This window comes from Papaver somniferum, chromosome 9 (assembly GCF_003573695.1).
Source record: "Papaver somniferum cultivar HN1 chromosome 9, ASM357369v1, whole genome shotgun sequence".
Classification (NCBI taxonomy): Eukaryota; Viridiplantae; Streptophyta; class Magnoliopsida; order Ranunculales; family Papaveraceae; genus Papaver; species Papaver somniferum.
In genome coordinates this window covers 32,755,415-32,777,523 of record NC_039366.1, presented here as the reverse complement: position 1 = coordinate 32,777,523, position 22,109 = coordinate 32,755,415, and the positions used below count along the sequence as shown (strand labels likewise).

At 39.4% G+C, this 22,109-nt stretch overlaps 2 protein-coding genes across 2 annotated transcripts; one reads left to right on the top strand and one right to left on the bottom strand.

Annotated features, from left to right (window-relative positions):
- Window positions 1–18,353: 18,353 nt before the first annotated feature.
- Window positions 18,354–19,950, bottom strand: LOC113314292. Its single transcript, XM_026563081.1, has 2 exons — window positions 19,835–19,950; window positions 18,354–19,693 (listed from the first exon to the last, which is right to left on the bottom strand). Exons 1-2 carry the CDS (start codon window positions 19,835–19,837, stop codon window positions 18,380–18,382), a joined length of 1,317 nt encoding a protein of 438 aa, XP_026418866.1. The 5' UTR covers window positions 19,838–19,950; the 3' UTR covers window positions 18,354–18,379.
- Window positions 19,951–20,100: 150 nt separating this feature from the next.
- LOC113311727 (F-box/kelch-repeat protein At3g23880-like) lies at window positions 20,101–21,290 on the top strand. Its single transcript, XM_026560529.1, has 2 exons — window positions 20,101–21,008; window positions 21,068–21,290. The coding sequence occupies exons 1-2, from the start codon at window positions 20,101–20,103 to the stop codon at window positions 21,288–21,290; spliced, it is 1,131 nt and encodes a 376-aa protein (XP_026416314.1).
- The last annotated feature ends 819 nt before the right edge of the window (window positions 21,291–22,109 follow it).

Sequence of the window (22,109 nt, the reverse complement as noted above, 5' to 3'; positions counted from 1 at the left end):
AATACTTTGCTACCAAGGTAACCTAGATTGCAAACCCTGATTTGAAAACTATATAAGGATACGTCTAGCAACTGTGCAAAACTAATACCCACACCTCCTGTGTGATACTAGTTGGTTTGCTAGAGTCGATTCTCCTTTAATCGTAGGTTTCTTCTCGAGACCCTGTCGATTAACGACTGAAAGGATTCATTGGGATTGTGAAGCCAGACGAAAATACTTCTCTTATAGTTGAGCGATCTGATCTTGCCATTTTCTATCGTACGAGTTCAATTGAATAATTGACTTGAGATTATATCTCCGATAGGGCAAGATAAAAAAAAATCACAAACATCTTCGTCTCATCGTTTGTGATTCCGCAATATCTAGTTTCGCTACCATACGATTTAGATTATTGTGAGGTGATTGATAATACTAGGCTGTTCTTAGGTAATATAAGTCTGGTTTATCAATTGGTTCTTGTTCACCTTGATTTTTATCAAAATACAAAACAAAACTTTTAGGTTTATCTATGAGAGACAGATTTATCTATCCATGTAGACTTTTCTGTGTGATACAGATTTGTTTACTAAAGTCTTCGACTTTGGGTCGTAGCAACTCTTGGTTGTGGGTGAGATCATCTAAGGGAATCAAGTGCGTAGTATCCTGCTGGGATCAAAGACGTAAGGAGCGCAACTGTACCTTGAATCAGTGTGAGATTGATTAGAGTTCAACTACAGTCCAGACCGAAGTTAGTTTGTAGTAGGCTAGTGTCTGTAGCGGCTTAATACAATGTGGTGTTCAATCTGGACCACGTCCCGGGGTTTTTCTGCATTTGCGGTTTCCTCGTTAACAAAATTTCTGGTGTCTGTGTTATTTCTATTTCGCATTATATTTTGTTATATAATTGAAATATCACAGGTTGTGCATTTGTATCGATCAATTGTGAAATCCAACCTTTTGTTGTTGATTGTAAATTGATTGACCCTTGGATATCGGTCTTTGGTACCATCCAAGTTTATTATCATTGTATTTGATAAAGACTCGTAGATTTCTATTTGCTTGAGTAAAATCAAATCAAGAGAGAGATATTAACTCCTCGATATACTTTTCTCTAGATTGAGTCTGACTGTCTAGTTGATTCTCTAGAAATTATATTGGAGTTAGTCCATACAGATTGTTGATCGAAATATTGGGTGTGGTTGTTAGACCCCCGCATTTTCAGTCTTTCCTTGGCGGACGAAACTTCATTCCATCCGGATGTCTTGAGGAAGTGGGATGCTACTATCCAGACTTCTCTACTTCTTCGGTTCCCCGTTCAATTTCTTAAGAATCTGTTGGATCGGGCAAAGGCTAGCCACAGTGCGCGGACCATGTTACCTCGCGAGATAGAGGAATTGGAGCGGGAGCACCAGCATCTGCTTGACGTTGCCAACGCTAAAAAGGAGGCATATGACCAGCTGTTGGCGGACGTGGGTCGAGCTACCCAGGACTTGAAAAGCGCTCGGGAAGCTGCCGAGGAGGTCAAGGGGCGCTTAACCAGGAAGAAGGCGGAGTTAGTTGCCTTGGATATCTTCTGATGTTGATGCTTTGAACACTAGTTTTCTTAGTTTATTTTAGTTGAATTGAGAACTTTGATGGGTTGTTTTTTCTTTGTGAACCTATTTGTTATTTTGATTTTCCCGTATTTATTATTATGGTTGGATGGTTATTAATGTGGTGTTGTCTTTATAAATAGGAGTAAGTAGAATTGTCTTGATATTTCCTAACTTCTCTTGATATTTTATCTCCCTTTAGTTGTTAGCTTCTATTTTGCAGCGGATGGATCATCGTCTTCATGGTTATGCTTTGGCTTTGGCTCCCGTGCCAACACTGGTCATTTCTTACGAGAAGGATCATGAGATTACGCGTTTGTTGTTGGTGAAAGCCGAGGTGGAGGTGCTCAGAGAAGTTAGAATGGCTAATCGAGTGGCTACGCGCGCGCGGTTTGAGGATCAATATGAGATATATTCAATGTCTCAGAAGTCACAGACGTCCGGGCGCCTGACTCTGGATGTACAACATGCACTAGATGACACTATCGTTGCTCGGAATAAAGCCGAGCGGCTGTTTCAAGTGGCGTTAATCATGACGACTGATATTGAGCTAGCAATAGCTGATTGCCGTTCCTTTATTACTCAGCAAGAAGGTCCAAATCTCCGTGGGTGTGTTTTGACTTTGTGTGTTGTATCTACTCTTATTCATCCTGCCGATATCAAGGAGGAGCTTGCGTGTTTGTTAATAGTGAAGGATGAAGTCGGGATGTTACAGACTCATCGACTGATTGCCCTAGATAGGGCCCATAAAGCCTATGAAGAACATAAGGAGATGCTAGATATGGCTCGAGCGGCCTGTGCTTCTGGTGAGGTTTTGTACAAGAGTCATCAAGTATTAGAAGAGGTGCGTGGTTCTTATGCCGACTCCACTACTCTGTATGGTGAGGCACAATTGATGATGCAAGATTTAAACGAGGATATTTCCTACTGCTACTCGCTTATAGCTGAGCGTTCTTAGTTTAGTAATATGATAATCTTCATCTTGAAAAGTTTTTCCCCGTTTTTATTATTTTTTTTTTGAAAAATAACCGTTGTCTTGGGTATTGTGTTGTCTTGATTATATATATAAGAGTTTGTTTTAGTTAATCACAGTAAATACTCCTTGGATTCCTTATCCTTCTCTCTTTTTTTGTGGTTATGGATAATCGTGCGAGGTTAGTCTTGGAAGAGGAGTATCTAAATCGCATTTTCCGGGTGATGTACCTTGCTCGGGATACTTTCGAGATCGAGAACTCAAGCTGGCATGAACATTTGTATGTTGCGGATCATTTGGTGAGGAAGATTCAAAGTGAGGGCGGTCTTCCTAACATAGCCCTTCTAGAATATCATGGATATTGTCGTGAGCAACGTCTGATGACCCATTTTCGATGTGTTGAGGCGAACCATAGCATTAGGTCCGTTGAGATGGCGCTTGATGAAGTTCACATGACACTTAATATGTTACCATGATTTTTTTTTATTTTTTTTTGTAAGTGGGAGTTATGAAAGTAGTTGTGGAGTAATAAATACCTTGATGTATGTATTTCCTATAAATAAACTATCTGTATTAGTATGGTATCTTCATTTTTGTACTATGTGCATTGTTTATGCTGGTATTCTCTAATCTAAATGGCTGAACATTTGCATGGTTATGTGTTATCTCTGGCTTCCGTGCCATCGTTGGTATCCCCATATAGGAGAGGGTCCAAGCTAGATCGTTTGCGGCTCGTGAGGGCCGAAATAAAATTGCTTAGGAAAAGAAGGCTGGTGAGCCGTACAAAAGTACGCGCCCAGTTCGATAAGCAATACCAAATATTCTTAACATCTCAGAAGGCTCAAGTGTCCCGGACGGTTTCTTTAAGGGTTCAGCGTACATTAGATGATGTTGTCTCCGTTCGCTACGAGGCCGATCTACTACTACGAGAAATAAATCTTATGATGATAGATATTGATCAGGTTATCGCTGATTATGATGCGTCCGCTTCTCATCTGCCAAGCCTTCATATGCATGGTTATGCATTGTCTTTGTGGATGGTACGCGCCTTGGTGCATCCTTCGGATAAACAGGTGGAATTGGAACGGTTGTTGGTCCTGAAGAGTGAAGTGAGAGCTTTGCGGACTCATAGGCTGACTGTGCAAGAAAGTTCCCGCAAAGCGTTCGAGGAACAAGATGATACCTCCAACATGGCTCGCCATAACAATGCATCCGAGAGGATTTTGTATGAGGTAGACCAAGTGTTATGAGACGTGCGGGCCTCTTTAACTATGGCCACTATTCAATGTGAAGAAGTGGTTGAGATGATGCAATATGTAGAACAGGAGATCGCACGTTGTCGTATGCTCATAACTGAATCATCTTTATCTTGAAAAGTTCTTCCCCGTTATATATATATATATATATGTATATGTATATATATCCCAAGTTTTCTCAGATGAAAAAGGATTGGTACTAATGGGAGAATCAGTAAGTGCTTTATGTTTGTTTCTTAAGAATCAGAGAATTGAGTTGTTGCAAGCTGTTGTTGCATGTAATGCCAGATTCGTTCGCGAATGTGAAGAGTTATTTGAGGTTAGCCAAACGCAATACCTTCGTGCAATATCTTTATGTGGATCGACTAAGTGCTAGTCGGATTAATCCTTCAATTGAAAACGTGATGGCTGCGGACGAGGCTCCTGAGGCGTTTGTTGATGCCTGTGTCTGAATGGAGCTAAGGGAGAGCGAATTGGCTGTTGCACACGACAGACTAAGGCGCGCGAATTAATTCCTATCTCCAGCTCTTTGACTTGGTGGATTTTTCCATAGAATATGTGGTTTTACCTGTTCTTTGCATCATGTCGGACGTTTATGAATATATTATTTATGTTACTTTCCATGTATCGCATCCGCGTATGATTTCCTTTAAGAATATTCCTTTTATAAAATGTATTTATTATTTGGATTGGTCGGAGCCAATGCTCATATTGTGCTTATGACATCTTTCCCGGTCATAGTGAGTTGTACGAGCAACATTTAGTTGTTGTTTCTTTTTTAGCGTGCTGCAATGGTCACGCGCGAAAACTAGCCTTTTCCGGAATTGTATTGTGCTAGTCCTTCTTGGGACTACCAGAGCAATTCACTGTATTGTTCATTGGACATAGTCCTTTGTTGGACTATTGGTACACTTCATTAAGCCATGCACGGAGCCTAGTCCTTTATTGGACTATTGGTGCACTTCATTAAGCCATGCACGGAGCCTAGTCCTTTCTTGGACTATTGGTGCACTTCATCTGAGCCATGCACGGAGCCTAGCACTTTCTTCGACTATTGGTGTACTTCATCTGAGCCATGCACGGAGCCTAGCCCTTTCTTGGACTATTGGTGCACTTCATCTGAGCCATGCACGGAGCCTAGCCCTTTCTTGGACTATTGGTGCACTTCATCTAAGCCATGCATGGAGCCTAGCCTTTTCTTGGACTATTGGTGCACTTCATCTAAGCCATGCACGGAGCCTAGTCCTTTATTGGACTATTGGCGCGTTTTATTGGATCGTACGCGAGATTTTAAAGCGATTCAAAGTATAACATAGGATAATCATTTTATTATTTCTCAGCCATCCGGCGTACATTAAGTTACTTAAGTGAAATAAGTTTTAAGGCATTTACCATTGATATGAGAATTGATGCGTGAGCCATTCATCCGCTTCAGATAGTAATACCCGTTTTCTGCCACTTCGCTAATCATATAAGGACCTTGCTAATTTGCTGCAAATTTTCCTGCCTTTTCATTGCGCTGGACATGTGGTGTGATATTCATCACTACGTCATTTATGATGAAAATTCGTTCCTTTACTTTATGGTTATAATATCTTGCCGTCTGTTTCCTATACTTATCCGCGAAACGCTCAGCCTTGGCTCTTCGTTCTTCTAAGGTATCCAGGAGAGCGAATCGACTGACCTCATCCGGGGTAGTGAGGCTGGCCACAGCCACGTGTGCGGAAGGTATTGCAATTTCTGCCGGAAATATTGCATCTTCTCCATACACCAACGAGTAAGAGGAGGCACCAGTTTAACTTCTCTTGGAAATGCGGTATGCCCAAAGCGCGAGGGGTAGTTATTCATGCCAACTCCTATGATGATCATGTATTGTGCGCCTTAGTATTCTTAACAATATTTTGTTGGTTGCCTCTGTTTGTCCGTTCCCCTGAGGGTAATATACAGTCGAGGTGTGGAACTTGATCCCATACTGGTCCAACAAATCAATGACAATTTGATTAACGAAAGAGGTATCATTATCCGATCTTATAATCATAGGTGCACCGAATCGACATATGATGTGTTCTTTGATGAATGCAGCGATCGTGGCACCTGAGTAATCCCGGAGCGGGATAGCTTCAACCCATTTGGAAGAATATTCACTCACGGTGATGATATACTTGTGTCACCCAGATGAATTCAGGTTTATTTGTCAATAATATCAAGTCCCCAGCTATGAAATGGCCAAGGGGTGACGACACTATGCAGCAAGGTATGTGGGACGTGGATTAATGATCTGTGGATTTGACATTGCTGGCACTTCTTCACATGCTCGGCTGTATCAAACTCCATCGTGGGACAGTAATACCCCCCTTCGTACAACTGTAAGAAGAGTTTCTCATACCTTGGAGATCAGCATTGTGAGTCGTAGCCATAACTATCTCCGCCTCCTCTTGGGACAAACAACGTAGTATCTTATCCACGAAACTCTTCCTATATAAGATGCCTTCACTCAAAAAGAATCGTCCAGATTTCCTTTGAATTTTTAACGCTTATTGTCTGTTCAGCGGTAGGCGTTTATGCTGGAGGAAGTCTATGTAGGGTTGCCTACAGTCCTCTATCTCCACACTACATACTTCCGTCTGTTGTGGGTGTGCCTGACAATCTTCACATTTATCTTGGACTACTGCCGCTTGGACTGCCATATTAGGCCAGTATATGCCCATCCTCTATAGTCGAAGGTACAACGGGATCCCTCCTGTTTGTCCACATGACTCTTCATGAACGCGATTCAGTATTTCTTGCGCTTCTACCTTCCCCACACATCGTGATAGAGCACCTCCGGACGTTTGAAAGTATAACGCTCCTCGGACTACAAAAAATTGTTTCAACACTTTAATGGCCAGTAACTGATCATAAGCCTCTCTAGTCAAATCTTCGATATACGCTGTTCTCCAATCATCCTTTAATTCGAACGTTGTGGGTTCTTTCCATGTGTTGGGTAACGCTCTTCTCTTTACCACTATGGTACCTTCATCGACTTCATTTAATTGTAGCTTTTCCGCTAAGGTATCCAATGCGTCTGCATGCTTATTAGTGGATCTTCCAGTATGCTCAATAACGGTGCTTCCTCTTCTCGCTATTAATTCCTGGGCTTCCGCTTGGTATAGTGCCAAATGTGCCTCTTTTACCTGAAAGTCACCCGATATTTGGTTTGTGACTAGATTCGTAATCCGAGAATAAATGCTTCATATTCTGCAACATTATTGCTACATTCAAACTCTAGCTTGAAAGCGAATGATATCAGTTCTTGTTTGGGCGTTTCAAACACTATCCCCGCTCCTCCGTAAGAGCCGTATGACGACCCATCAAAAACCATTGTCCAGTGTCCTTCCTCCTCGGCTTCCGCAACTTCTCCGGGTATTTCGTCACTTATTTCCGTCATATCCATACCTGGGAACGCGGCTAATAAATTTACAAATGCTTTCCCGCGTACTCCTTTAGACCGCTGGTATTTGAGCTCGAATTTAGACAGCTGTAGTAGCCAGCGGGCTGTTCTGCCGGATAACACTGATTTTGTTTCCAGGTAAGCAATCAGATTAACTGTCGCTACCACTATGGTTTCATGAGCGAGCAGATAAGATCGTAATTTTTGAGTGGCATATATGAGCGCTAAACATGCTTGCTCCGCCTTCGAATACCTAAACTATGCGTCTCTAAACCCTCTACTGATATAGTGAATTGGGCATAACTGATCGTTATCGAGGTCTTGAACCAACAGTGCTCTGATCGATATATTAGTAAATGCACATAACAGTTGCCGAGGTTTTCCTTTGACAGGGGGTCTTATGACACGCGCAATTAGGCATTTTTTAATCTTCTGAAAGGCTTGCTCCTGATCATCTCCCCATTCGAATTGCTTGTTTTTCTTCAATAGCGGTGTAAATGCAGATAACAGTTGGCAAGCCCTGGGATGAATCTCCGGACATAAAACACTCTGCCAATAAAAGTACGCAACTCTTTTACATTTGCGGGTGACCTCATAGTAGTTATCGCTTCAACCTTATCAGGATCGATCTATATCCCTTTGTCGGGAACAACAAACCCTAGGAACTTTCTGGAGGTGACTCTAAAGGCGCATTTGAGAGGATTCATCTTTAAGTGATACTTCCTACATCTGTTGAAGACATTCCTTAAGTGGTTGAGGTGGTCTTCTCGTTCTTGAGATTTTACCACCACATCATCTATGTAAACTTCCATAATTTCATGCATCATGCCATGGAATACGACCACAAATGCCCATTGGTAGGTTGCACCCGCGTCCTTCAGCCCAATCGGCATCACAGTGTAGTAGAAATTCCCGTACGGGGTCTGGAAAGCCATTTTTTGCACGTCTTCTGCGGACATCCTGATTTGGTTGCATCCGCCGAACCCATCCATGAAAGAGAACATACCGTATCCGTGTGTGTTATTTACCATTATATCAATGTTCGGTACCGGGAAATCATCTTTAGGGCATGCCCGTTTCAGGTCTCGATAATCAACACAACACCGGACCTTTCCAATCTTCTTTTTTACTGGTACGATGTTAGATAGCCACCTGGGGTGCTGGATCGGTTTAATGTAATTGGATTTCAGAAATTTCTCCACCTCTTCCTTGATTTCCAACTCTATCTTCTCCGAAAAATTGTGCCTCCGCTGCTTAACAGGCTGGTACTCGGGCGAGACATGGAGGTTGTGTGCGATCAAACTGCTATCAAGACCCGGCATATCGTCATTTGTGAATGCAAACAAATCTCGGAATTTTTTTCCTCCAATATTAGTATTGACACATTGGTGATACGTAGATGCTACTACCTTGTGGTTTAGAAGCCATCCTCTCCCTAGTAGAACATGAAAAGTGGTATCATCCTCAAGCACGTAGAAGGGAGTGAGTGCTCAGATAGGTCCGATTTTCATCATTAGATGTACTATTCCTATTTCCGTCTGAGTCTGTCCCCCAAATCGTCTCACAGTCGTTGCGCGCATCTTGATCGATATTCTTGATACTCCTAAGGATTCCAACGTGTGTAGGGAGATGAAATTAGGGATGCTCCTCCATCTACGAAATCTCGCTTGAGGGGTTGTTTATTAATATGGGATGTGAGATATAAGGTTCGGAGGTGTTCCCCTGGATAACATATATCTTCGTCAGTGAAGGTAATAGCTTCCTTGGGCATCAGATTGTACATCTTTCCAGATGCGATTGTCGTGATAGCTTTGGATGCCTCGCGGACTTGGTCCTCGCTGAAACCAAGAGAATCGAAGAATTGTTGGGCCAAAATAGTTTGGGCGAACTTGCTAGCGACTCCATTTGTTTCTGACAAGATGGTTGTCTCGGACGCTTCACACGCTTTCTCTTCTTCCACGTCTTCCTATGATCTCCAGGTTTCTCCTTCTGTGGGTTCATGTGAGATCATCATGACTTGGTGCTAAGGGAGCGGATCCTTTTGGATGCTTTGTTCTCCTATCTCTAACTCTCGTCTGGCTCGTTTTCTCTTCACTATGTAACGCAGGGAAAAAAACTCCATAGTCGGATGATGGACCCTCATGTGATAATAACAATATCGCTCGTACATCTTATCTGTCGCGGTAGGTTCTGCGGGTAAGGGTGGCAGAGTTTCTTCATTTTTTGCCACCCATTGCTCCATAAGTCATATTATCTGCTCTGTACTGCACGACAATGGTGGCGGAGGGTTTGATTTTCCTCCATCCTCTCTTCCACCTCTCCTGCCGGGTTGTCCTCCTCGGTAAGGGCCAAAAGTAGCTTCCTTTGTCGCCTCCTTGATCATTAGATGCAGCGTTAACAGAATGTAATTGCCAAGTGTGTCCTCTTTCCCCAGATTTCATAAAATCCACGCAATCTGATATACGCGATGCAGCCTCTTCGACTTCCACAAAAGTTTGAAACTTGACATTCGTCAAGTTTAGCCGAAAAATGGCATTCATTCCTCGAATACAAATATCCACCAAGCGCTCCTCCAGGAAGTCTTCGTGACATTCTAGTGTGAAATCTCGGAAGCGAGTGATATACTTCCCGATCTCTTCTCCTACCCGCAGGGTGCATCTTCCTAAATCTATTGTCATGACTCTTCTTTGTGCGGAATACAACTTCTTCAGAAAAAGTTGCACCATGGCGGACCATGAGCTGATATTTCCGGGTTTCAAGTTATCATACCAGGTAAAGGCATTGTCTGTAAACGACTTAGGGAATTATCTCATGAAGAGACTCTAAACCTGAGCGTACGCATTCATTGCTGATATGAAGCGGCTCACGTGTTCCCGTGCATTTCTTTTTCCTCCATATGTCTTGAATTTTGGTGATGTGTAGTCCTCGGGATATAGGCAATCAGCGACCTCTGCAGAGTATGGTGGTTCCAATGAATCATAAGCGTTGTGCTTCGTTACTCGGTTATTTTCCTCAAGATATTCTGCGATCGCGTCTTCTGTCATACCCGGAGTTGTGCTTTTCGTGTCGGATGTCTTAGTGGCTGCCGCGCTTTGTTCCCTCGTTCGCATCAGACTTCCGCGTAGCTCCTGTTGCTTCTTAATGAACGTGTCTAATTCCTCTTGTATTTCGGACATCTCCTGCTCGCTGGTCTCGGCTACGACTTTCTCCTTAAGCTTTTCTCCTTTCTTGTGGAGCGCTCTCGCACCCTGGGATGCTCCCGCCCCTTGTATGATAGGCGTTGTGACTACTTCTCGGGAATGTATCTCATCATCACTTCCCCTTGTACGTCTTCTGCAGAAACGCCGTACAGGTTAGGTACTGCTCCGCCTATTGGTACTTCTTGACTCGCACCTGGGAGTATCATGCTGGAAAAGAGGCTAAGAACCTCCCATTGTGGTCGCAATGTCGAGGCGTAAAACGTGGGAAGGAGGAACTAGCCCTAATCACATAAAGTACTCCCAAGGAGAGGATAGGTTTATGGAAGTAATGGTGAGTTAATGATGCCTCAAGAAGTGTGCCTTCTTTCCCTTTTATAATATCCCTCTTATGGATAAGTGCCCATAAGATTATCATATTACTAAATACCATTTCCCTTTCCTTAAGTCAACATTAAACCCTAAAGGGATTTCCTCTTTAAGCCAAAGCCCAACTGCCCAAGTATACTCTTGGATGAACTATGACTTCCCCGTCTTAATGGGTTAGGCCTAGTCCCCAAGCCTCTTTATCCTAAAAGGGATCCCTTAACCGCCCATTCTAGGATTGGTTATTTTCATATATCAACAGATATGCATTGGGATATGAGGTTAATCCAGCAGTCACTAAACCAAAGGAGGATAAGGCTTTTTTGATAAAAGGCCACTCTACTTTATCAAATGATATTGATAGGTCAATCTTGAGACCTAGATATCCTTTTTTCTTCTTAGATGTTTTCATTGAGTGAATCAACTCATGAGCTATTATTATATTGTTCGTTATTCGTCTTCCTGGGAGAAAAGCAGATTGATTAGGAGAGATTAACCTATTCAAGATGGGTTTTAATATGTTTGCTAGAATTTTTGATATGAGTTTATAAATGGTATTGCTGAGGCTGATTGGACGAAAGTTCGCAGGGGTTTGAGGGATGGTGATTTTGGGTATGAGAGTAATGAACGAGTGGTTAATTTCCTTTTCCATAAGCCTAGTCCTAAAAAATTCTTGCGTAGAGCTAATTATTTCCGGGCCTAGTGTGTCCTAGTTTGCTTTGAAAAAGCCCGGTTGGAATCCATCTGGTCCTGGAGAACCCCAAGGATTCATGTTGGCAAGAGTTGACCAGATTTCTTCTTTGGTGGGGATTTGGGTTAAAATTGCGTTTTCCGAATCAGAAACGCAAGGTTGTATAATTCCCTCTACATCTACATTATAGTTTTTTATTTGGGAAGCACCAATTTGGGAGAAATGATTAATTAGGAGCGAATTAACTTGGTCTCGGTCTGAAATCCAGAGCCCTGATGGTTCTCTGAGAGAATGAATTGCATTGATTTTCTTCCTATTTGAAGCAGATGCGTGGAAATATTCAGTATTTTGATCGTATTCCTTTAAGAATTTATCCCTAGAGATTTGGCGGTAATAATCATTTTTGATTTTATACCACTTTCCTAGTTCCGCTTGGAGGTTTTTGAGGTTATCCATCTTGGAGGATATGTTTCCGAAATTATGAATGTTATCTATTTTTCTATTAAGGGTTTTAATATTCTTATGTATATTACCGAAAATATCATAATTCCACTGGGGCAGATCATAGGAGAGAGATTTCAATTTTGAGGAAAAGTTTTTGGGATAAGAGTTGGATGAGTGAGTGTTCCAAGATTCTTCAACCACTGATTTAAGAGTTGTGTGAGATAGCCAAGACCTAAGGCATCTAAAGGCTTGAGTAATCTTTTTGTTTCCGGGTTGGTGTCTAAAAGGATAGGAGTGTAGTCGGTTCCCACTCCGGTTAGGTGACTTACCTTTGTATTTGGGAATGATTGAATCCATTGATAGGATGTTAGAGCTCTATCTATTCTTTCACATATATTAGCGTCACCACTCCTGTTGTTTGACCATGTGAAAGGAGCGCCTTCAAAGCCCGTGTCTTGTTGATGTGAGAATTGAGAAATCAAGATAGTAGGAAACTGAGTAGCTATCATGTTCCCGCCCCACCACCCCACCCCAACAAAAAAAAATAAAAAATATTAGAGGGTTAAAAAAGTAGCAAGGAATTTGTAGGTTTATAAGTTATTTTAAAATTAAATTGTCAATGGTTGGTATCGTGGAAACATGTGTTCAAGCTCAGAGCTTAAATATTCCATCAGATTTGCCATAAATAAACATCGGCATTTTTTAGATAATTATAGTAAAAATAACTCAGGGAGAATTTATGTGGGCTAGAACCCCCTTGAAATAAGTGTTTTGTTAGTTCATAGTTCTTCTCAAGATCTTTTTCTAGAGGTTACTATTTGTAGGAATTTGAAATTTTCAGTCACTTTTGTGTATGATAATAATGTGGATAGTAAAAGAGTTTCTCTCTAGAATGATTTAATTTCCTTTTCTTCTAGCTCTGACGCTCCATGGGTGGTTATGGGGGATTATAATGAGATTTAAGTTCTAATGAGACAGTGGGGATGAGGTGTAGCTCAAGTACTTCTATGAATGATTTTATTCACTGTGTCAATGATGCTCATCTGTTTGACCTGGCTTTTACTGCGGATTTCTATACCTGGTCAAATAAACAAGTGGGTCCGTTTAGGATCATGCCAAAAATTGATAGGGTTTTGGTTAATATTCAGTGGGTTTCTGTTTTTACTCATTCTAAAGATGATTTTTACCTCCAGGTATTCCGGATCATTCTTCAATGGTGGTTTCAGTTTTAGAAAAACGTCAACATGGTCTACCTCTTTTTTTGTTTTTACAATTACTTACCTGATGATCCTGATTTCTTAGACACTATTAGGGAGGTATGGAACCAGAAAGCGAAATTGTTCCTGGTTAGTTCTCTTGTGTTTTGTTTTGTTAATTTGGTCTTAATCATCTGAATCTTATTTGAACATATGGATCTAAAAAAAGGTGAGCTTAGAATTTTGATTTCTAAACTAGTTCCAATTAAGAATTTGTCAATGGTGCAAACATTCGTTATGGATCTGTTGATAAATAAATCAGAAATCTTATTATGAATGGAAATCTAATGTTTGTCCTTGTTTCTAAACTGAAAAAGTTAAGCAGAGGTTGGTTGATTTGAGAAAATACAATCCATGCCAACACTGTTGGTTTGGTAGCAATCCATGCCGACAGAATATATGGTGGAATATTCGGTGGTAGGTGAAAAGTAACTTTTCTGCCTACATGGTTTTCGATAAGTGTATAGAATGTCGACCGACAATTAAAGTTGGGGGATATTTTTTTCCGGTAGGGTTAAAGTATGAAAGTCATGCCGAATACGTAATGTCGGCATTGCATTCATGCTTTACTATTCCAGCACCGAGTTTTTTCAGGCGGACTCAATGAAAAAAATCGAATTTCATGAAATTAATACATATACCTGAGTATATAGAGTACTTGTATTTGAGCTTGTTTATTTTCTTGGGTTGGTTTTTCACGTAAATCTTCATGCTCATAAATATTAAGATTTGAGGGCGTTTGATCCAAAAAAAAGTTGTAATTGTGAGTTGTTATCATTAGCTGAAGATTCAAGATAAACACCTTGTTGTTGATGACCTAAATATTCAGCAATATCTCTTCCTTCACCAACATCACTTATCTTCACCAATCCCTTTTCCCTCCAAAACTTCTCCTTCTACTTTCTAACCAAAAAAATCTAGTTTAATTCACACTAACCATCTAATCTATTAATTTAATTGAACATGATTAACCACTAAGTATGATTAGTGAAGGGTAAATTATTAATTACATGGATATGGTATGACTTTGAATTACCTAATAAATCCCTATTTTGTCTTATTAGCATATCCCCCAATTAATTTGGGTATTACTCAATTGCGCGTTCTTTTGATATTTGTGTTCAGAACTAGTCATAAAAACCCAAGGTGACCAAACTTGTGGTACAAAAACCCCATTCAAATGTTGGGATCCATTAAAACTCCATCTTAAACAAAATTGATACGAAAACCCCAAATTTTTAAAAATTGATACAAAAATCCCAAATTTCAAAATTGGTTTCATCAAAATTCTATGATGTTTCATCAAATTTTATGATGAAATTAACCAAAATTGGTTTCATATAAAATTCTTTAGCGTTTTTGTGTTACTTTTGTTTTTTGGGGTTTTCGTGTTACTTTTGTTTTGGTGGGTTTTTTGTGGATGACACATTGGGGTTATAACTCGCGGACCGGTTTGTGTTTGGTAAAAGATTTTTAAAGTATTTTTTATCCAAATCACTTCCTAAATTCCCCAAATTTTAAAAGCCAGGGGGAGGAGCTTTTGAAAGTTACAAAGCATAAACTTTAGTACTATCTAAACTTAACGCCCTGATTTATCTTTTCTATAACTTATTATGTAAATGACTATGTCCTTATATTTATATATTATCAATTTTTTATTTTCTATATTTTATTCGTTAAAGATTTTTTTTATCCTTTTCAAACTACTTAATGTACTATTTCATTGGAATTTTTGTTTTAATTTATCAATAGTAAAAATATGAGCAAATATTAAATAATTACTTAATTTTAGTACGATCTTTTTAAAAATTATATCTATAATAAATAATGGTTAAGTAAAATAATCTTCTTGACAATCATATTAGTATTAATAATTAGTAACTTTATTATTATTATATCTGTCTTATATATATATATATATATAAAATTGAAGAAAATTATTTTCAAAGATATATCTGTTTTTTTCATTTGTTACTATAACAATACTTGAATCTGATATTTTACCAAACACAATTTGATCGTTTTTTTAATCAGCTTTAACTTAATTTATATTTTACCAAACATTAAACTATTATTTCTTTCACCGCATGAACGTTAAACTGTTTTTTCTTTCACCGCACGAACAACAACGGACAATAACAAAGCGTTTTTATTAAAAGCACAACAAAATCAAATTAAGACCATGCGGTAAAGTTTGTTACTACTCGCGCTCTAACTATTTAACAAATAGATGTGTAAATGAAATTTTACATTCTATATAGCCAAAGGGGTATGGGGATATAGAATTGCACCTATTGTTGATATAGATTCTCAGCTATTGTTGAATGATTTCTGAGGTAAAGTCCTTGCAGTAGTTTAAATTTGTGATTTTACTTTTACTTATAGAACCAACTATTGATTTGTGGTCCTATTTATGGTATCTCGGTGGAAACTAATGACTAAAGAACAAAACATGGAGACACTTATGACGTATAGTTCATCACTTGGCCTTCGTCATGGAGGTAAAAGAGCCGGGGTAAAAAAAATCCTTGGAGGCATTGTAGACAATTTCCATTCCTCAAAACAATCAAGGATCTGGGTCCTAGCAATAAGTAATTGGATAGAGGGAAAAGAACCCCCATATCGAAGAAGAAACCATAAGATCGAATAGTCTGCACAGTTCGGCTTGCACTTATTGGCAAGCGTTATGATTTTTGTTGTTCTTGCAACTTGTGTGTTGAGTTGGCGTTTTGCTTTTTCTTGTTGCGCCTTGGCGGCTCTCATCCTGTATTTCTTTTTTTTTTTGAGTAAAATTTTAACTTTTTAAGAGTCAATACCTAAATACCATCCACAGACTAAAAATGCAATAGATGTCGACCCAAATTAAAGTGTGCGATGAAAACTCACCTTTTGCACAACCTCCTTAATAAGATCACTACCACTTACAACAATCACAGTCACCATCCATCTTCATAGTACTGCTATATATCTGTTGATCTAGGTTACAAAGTTTTTAAATCATGTTATATTTAAATTGGGAAACCCTTTGCGTCTGTTCAGAATGGAATCAAATGGTATACCAAACAAAAAAGAAATTAAACGGTTTTGTGAGATTTACATCATAGTTCTCAAAGTTAGAATCATGATTAAGATGATTTTCTTATATTAAAAATTTATACCTAATAACAAAGATTAAGATCTAACTTCATTTTCTTATATTAAATCATGATAAAGATTAAGATTAACATTAATACTAAAAACTAAAAACTTAATTCACTATCAGTTAAGGTCTTGGTGTATGTTGCGGTGAAGATGACGAAGGCTATTGCGATGAAAGTATTAGGAGAGATAGTCAGGGAGGAAGGTGGGTTTCATTATCCACTTCAAATTAGGTATAAAATTGTTTTACTTTTTATGGTGAGTGGTACTTAGGAAAAACATCGGTGGTGTTTAGGTAAAACCAAAATAAATAAATAAGTTAGATGTTATGTACCTGGATATACATAACAGGATTGGATAGATAATTTTAGGATAAACCTCTCTGGTTCCGAAAAACACAGCCTAAATCGAATTAACGATTGATTTTAGATTAAACTTGACTGTCGTTTTTCATTACAGACTCTGCCTTGCAAAGATAGTCATTTCTTCCCTTACCATCCAACGACTATTATTTCACCAGGTGGTTACATCACAACCGACCAGTACAACCTATTATTAGTTACCACTCCTAACCATACTAAACAACACTATTATCATTAATGACATACACATATAGGATATGGGCACTCCCTTACTATGCCGGTACATGACATTCCACTCCCCTTGAAAGCATCCTTGTCCTCGAGGATGAAGGATTGCATGATCATTCTAATGAGCAGCACTCCCTTACCATGTCGGGTACATGACCTTAACCCACTGCTAGTAAATGCCTTGGCAAGACTTGGAAGTATTTTATTTGCATGCCCACCAAACAACTATCCTCCCTCTAACTGGTCATGAACTGCAGCTGAGGTTTGCATCTCATGTATGAACATGATGTACAGCTTCGGCAACTTGTGGTTGTATATAAACTGAGATGTACAGCTTCGCAGAATCTTCCCGCCACTAAAAGTAGAGGCCTGAAAAGGTTCCCTGGTAATAGTATGAAAATTGCAGCCTCCTCTGTTATCTTGATTGTAGTACCAGGAACCATTTGGTTGTCTTGAGTCGACTCTCTCCAAGGTAAAAATGAACTGCCATACAAATAAGAGTAGTTGCTGCACAACAATGGTCTGAATATGTGGCATTGATCACCATGGAGTTTGGCATTGCGTATGCTGGTATTACTTCCTGAAATTGCACATGCTGGCATTGCGTATGCTGGATTGCGGCTCTGAAATAGTACACCTAGGTCTTGCCACTTGAAGTTCTGCTGGAGACGAAAGGCCTTTAGGTTTGCTCGGGTAACATCAGTCACGACTTGATATTCACTGGAATGACGAAGCTTCAAGAACTGGCAAGGAACACAACACTTGGATGCAAGCCATTCTAGCTGTTCAGAAGCTGTCGTATAGACCCTTGCCTCATATGTGAACATTACGACAACAGTGACAGCATAAACTTCAGTGAAAATTTTCCTTGGTGTAGACCCATGTAAAATTCTAACATGAGTAGAGAAATCTCAGCCATCACACAGTGCGGTTTAGCATCACTAGGTACTGCAAATTTCCATCTATTTTGGTACCACAACCCCCACCTATGACGTACAAGAAGTTTCCCCCTATCAAACACAAACAAACTAGAAAATTCCAGAAACTTGGCAAACCTGGTAGGAGCTTTTGGTGGTAACGTTGTATTGCTAAAAGATAGAGTTATGAAGAACAGACCGGAACTGAATTCCACACGAAATATTACTCCCCACTGAACTGCAGGAGAGATCCACCCCTCGGCTTCAACAGTCTTGATACAAGTTCCCATCCTAAGAGAACTCCACACACAGTTTTCATGTCTTCTACTAACCCATTCCTTTGCCTTCTCAGCATAATAATGTTTTAGGACCTGAATTACCACTGAATTCCAGAAAGCAGTATCCCATTGCAGCATTGTATACACCACTGAGATAAGATTGTTAGCAACCCATTTAACAATTCTCATACTCGACAAACCAGGTGGAAATCTGAACTTCCACTTCAAGTATCCTACCCACAAAAATATTTTAAGAATCTGAAATACTCCCATTAGGAGCTGAGGTGCATGTAATGTGCATGTAAAATACTCCCTCCTTCTAAAATGCTGAAGTCACAAGAGAAAGAAGACAAGTGCAGAGAACTCAAAATGAACTGTCTAACTCCCTGTTGAATCATAATTCTGTCATAAATTTCAGATGTGATGGATGGAAAATGCTGACAACTATCATTCCTTGCAAGATAAAGACGGGTGCTATCATATATGTGGACTGATAATAGAAGTACTGAAAGTTTTCGAAACTGGTGCAAAATAATCTGGTGCACATCACCGTTTTGCCTATCAATGACCTCAAGCAATGCACATTTGAGATGTAAGAAAAAAAAATCTGCTCTCTTCATACCCAGCACATGAGCATACCATTTATATGCCTTGTTAAAGCTCACCACTGCAGCCCATAAGAGAAATAAAAATGTAGTTCTCTTTGATAATACATCGACCAAATTTTCTTCACCATTCTTGACAAGCAGAGACATATGTGAATACGCAAATAGCAAATCTAAACAATGCCCAAACTCCGCAAGTATCACAAAAACTAAGTTGGCACAGTGAGCATCCAAGAATATCCATCCAATAAGAATAATCACACCAGAACTATGTGTATCAAAAACAAGACTATGAGCATCAGCAAAATTAAAATACCCCTTTCCACGATCATATAGCCAGCGTGCAGAATGCATTTCCCTTATTGTAGTGTTACTCACCTTACATTTTTGAAGTTGAAAGTGAAAATCATCCCTGACACTCCCCAATTTCCATCCACCGCCAATTTCAACAACATAAACAAATCCAAGACTCAACGAATTCAGAAAGTGAAGTTCATACTGATACTCATGTCTTGGAAACAACTCACAAACCAAACCACCATTGTATATTTCCAGTAATACAGACCCAAGAAGAAAATTGTTATCTGACTCTTTGCCACGATCAAAAACTTTACCAATTTTCAGCTGTAAGAGAAATGCTACTCCAACACCACTCAAATTCACACTCTCAGACATTTTATCAAACATTGTGCTCTCAGCTAGAATTGCAGCATCATTAATACACAAACGCACAATCGACTGGATACACGAGAAATCTAATTGGTACCCCAAACTTGAAATCCATTGAACAATCAATTGCTCATATGAATCGAAAGAATTAGGAATACGTTTACTTCGATCAAATATGCTGTGACAATCATCAAGACCAATAGGAAAACAATCCGGACAGTTTAAGTTACTGTGAAGAATGGCGAATTCCATCAAGCTTTCAGGATTCTTACTGTCGATATCATTAACTTCAGCTTCACCAATTTCTTTAAACTGCAAACACACCAATCCGGTTGAAACATCATTGTCTTTGTCAACAGGAAGAAAAATTGATGTAACTCTTGGAGATTCAACAGTATTAAGAACTTGATAAGAAGAAGGAAGCTGAGCAGTAGGATATGACCACTCCCTTACCATGCCGGGTACATGACATTACAACCTTTGTGGTTCTATTTATGGCAGCTAGCTCCCCATAGCAACATCGGAAACTTCTTTATCAATAGAACCAACTCGTTCACGCGTACCGGAAAGTGGAAGCTTTCCTTAAATACACGCCCCAGTTCATAGTATATATAAGAGACGTTCAATCATTCCCAAATCTCATCTAATTAGTTTGTGAAGAAGAAAGAAACAAAGAAAAACCACAATCAATCTCCATTATTAATTTATTGTAATTACCGATGTCGAGACTCCCAGGAGATATCATGGTTGATATTCTTGCGAGGTTACCAGTGAAATCCATTTTGAGATTTAAGTGCGTGTGCAAATCATGGTGTCAGCTATTCGATGACATAAAGTTCTGCAAAAGGCACTATGATGCCCAGAAGAAAAGCAATAATCCGATTAAGATTCTTGCTTGCAAGGGAAACGTCCTGTATTCCATAGATGCTTATAACTCAATACTATCTGGGGCTGTTGAGATTGGCGATTACCCGTTCTACAACAAAAACAAGTATGATAAAAAGTATGAGTCTGCCCTCGGTATTGTGGGTTCTTGTAATGGCTTAGTTTGCATACGTCCAACGCTAGATCTATTTTGCTTTTGGAATCCGTCTACTAAGCAACACAAGATTGTACACAAGGTACAACTGCTTGATGAAAACCAAACGCCACTCTCCTGGTGTATGTATGGATTCGGTTATGACCTCAAGACTCAGGATTACAAGTTGGTGAGATTTGAAAGCTTTTATGATATAACTCGTGCCACTCAAACCAAGGTCTATTCATTAGCATCAAATTCGTGGAGTACTGCTCTGCATAACATCCCTTATACAATCCCTTGCCGAGCAGAGCAAAGACCATTGTACTTCAACGGAGCTCTTCACTGGTTAACAGACGACTCCAAAGTTTTACTTTCTTTTGATCTTGGAGACGAGACAATTCGTGAAGTTCCGGGGCCATTATTCAATAACAACAGCTATCGCAAATATGTGGACGTGTTGGGAGGGTGTCTTTGCATCACATGTATCATCCCGAGGGATCGCGGGGATGTATGGGTTATGAAGGAGTATGGAGTGACAGAATCTTGGTCTAAAGTATTCACCATTCCTCAACGAGCAATAAATTTTGCCCACTTCAGGCCGATGGAGTATGTACGAAATCGAGAACAAATTCTGCTAAGTGTTCGATTAAAAATACAAATATCAGCAATGTCTTAGTTTGCTATAACCCAAAGCGTAAAAGGGCAGAAATTCTAAAGATCCATGAGAGTACTGATCCCGAATGGTTGTTTGCCTATACTTATGAGGAGAGTTTATTCTCTGCACGCCATAAGCAGAACTCAGGTGGTATTCTCCATTTTTTGGAGGATGATCGAGTCGAACAAGAAGAAGCGTCACATGATCACAAGAGAAGAAAGGTTGCAAGTTGAAGAGTGCGTGTATTTGTAGGAGTACATTAAATTTGCATTTTTCTTTACATTGCCTCTTATATGAATATGAAAATAAAACTGGCGTTTGAAATGAAAAGCAAGTACAACCTCTCAAAACAAGCCTCTGGTACACAAGTAAGTCATGAAGGGTTACAAATAGTACTTGTTAATCTCTGCACAAATCAATGAAAAAGATGCCCTTGCCCTCTTATTTGTCTAAACTCTAAAGATACCTAACTAAAATACAAAGTGATGGAGGAGAATGCCAACAAACAAACAAACAAACAAAAATCTTAATTCTGCAAAATCGTAGGCGCCATAGGCTAATATCAGGATGCAATATATTTCTGCGTTGCATAGAAATTTTGATGCAAATTTCTGCATGGCAGAATCCTTGAAAGATTCTTGCACATACAATACAGTACAAAGAAGGATAAAAAGTGGCAAACCGAAACCTGCTAACAACAACCCAAGTAGCGGTTCTTGGCTATGTGTTTGTAGGGTAGATTGGATGGAGACTCTTGTGGTTGTGTGGTCTTTGTAAATCTAACCTTCTTCCCAGGGAGATTTTGGTGTTTGTTTCCCCACTAAGTAGGACAATACTAGACTATTGGGTTTCCCTCCTAGAGTCCTAAACATTATATCCATCGATCACATATTTCGAAAGCATGGACAAGATTTTAGTCAACTAATTAACAAAAAGTTGGTGATGTTGATAATTAACTATTCATAAGGTGATATTTCAACTGCATTACTTAATTAGTTGTGTTTTAAAACAATTTCTATAACAGCAAGTCTCATGGTGTTCTAAAAACTTTT

Coding starts and splice junctions, on each gene's coding strand:
- LOC113311727 (XM_026560529.1), top strand. CDS start 20,101: ATGTCGAGACTCCCAGGAGATATCATGGTTGATATTCTTGCGAGGTTA. Junction 21,009..21,067: donor GCCCACTTCAGGCCGATGGA/GTATGTACGAAA, acceptor TACAAATATCAG/CAATGTCTTAGTTTGCTATA.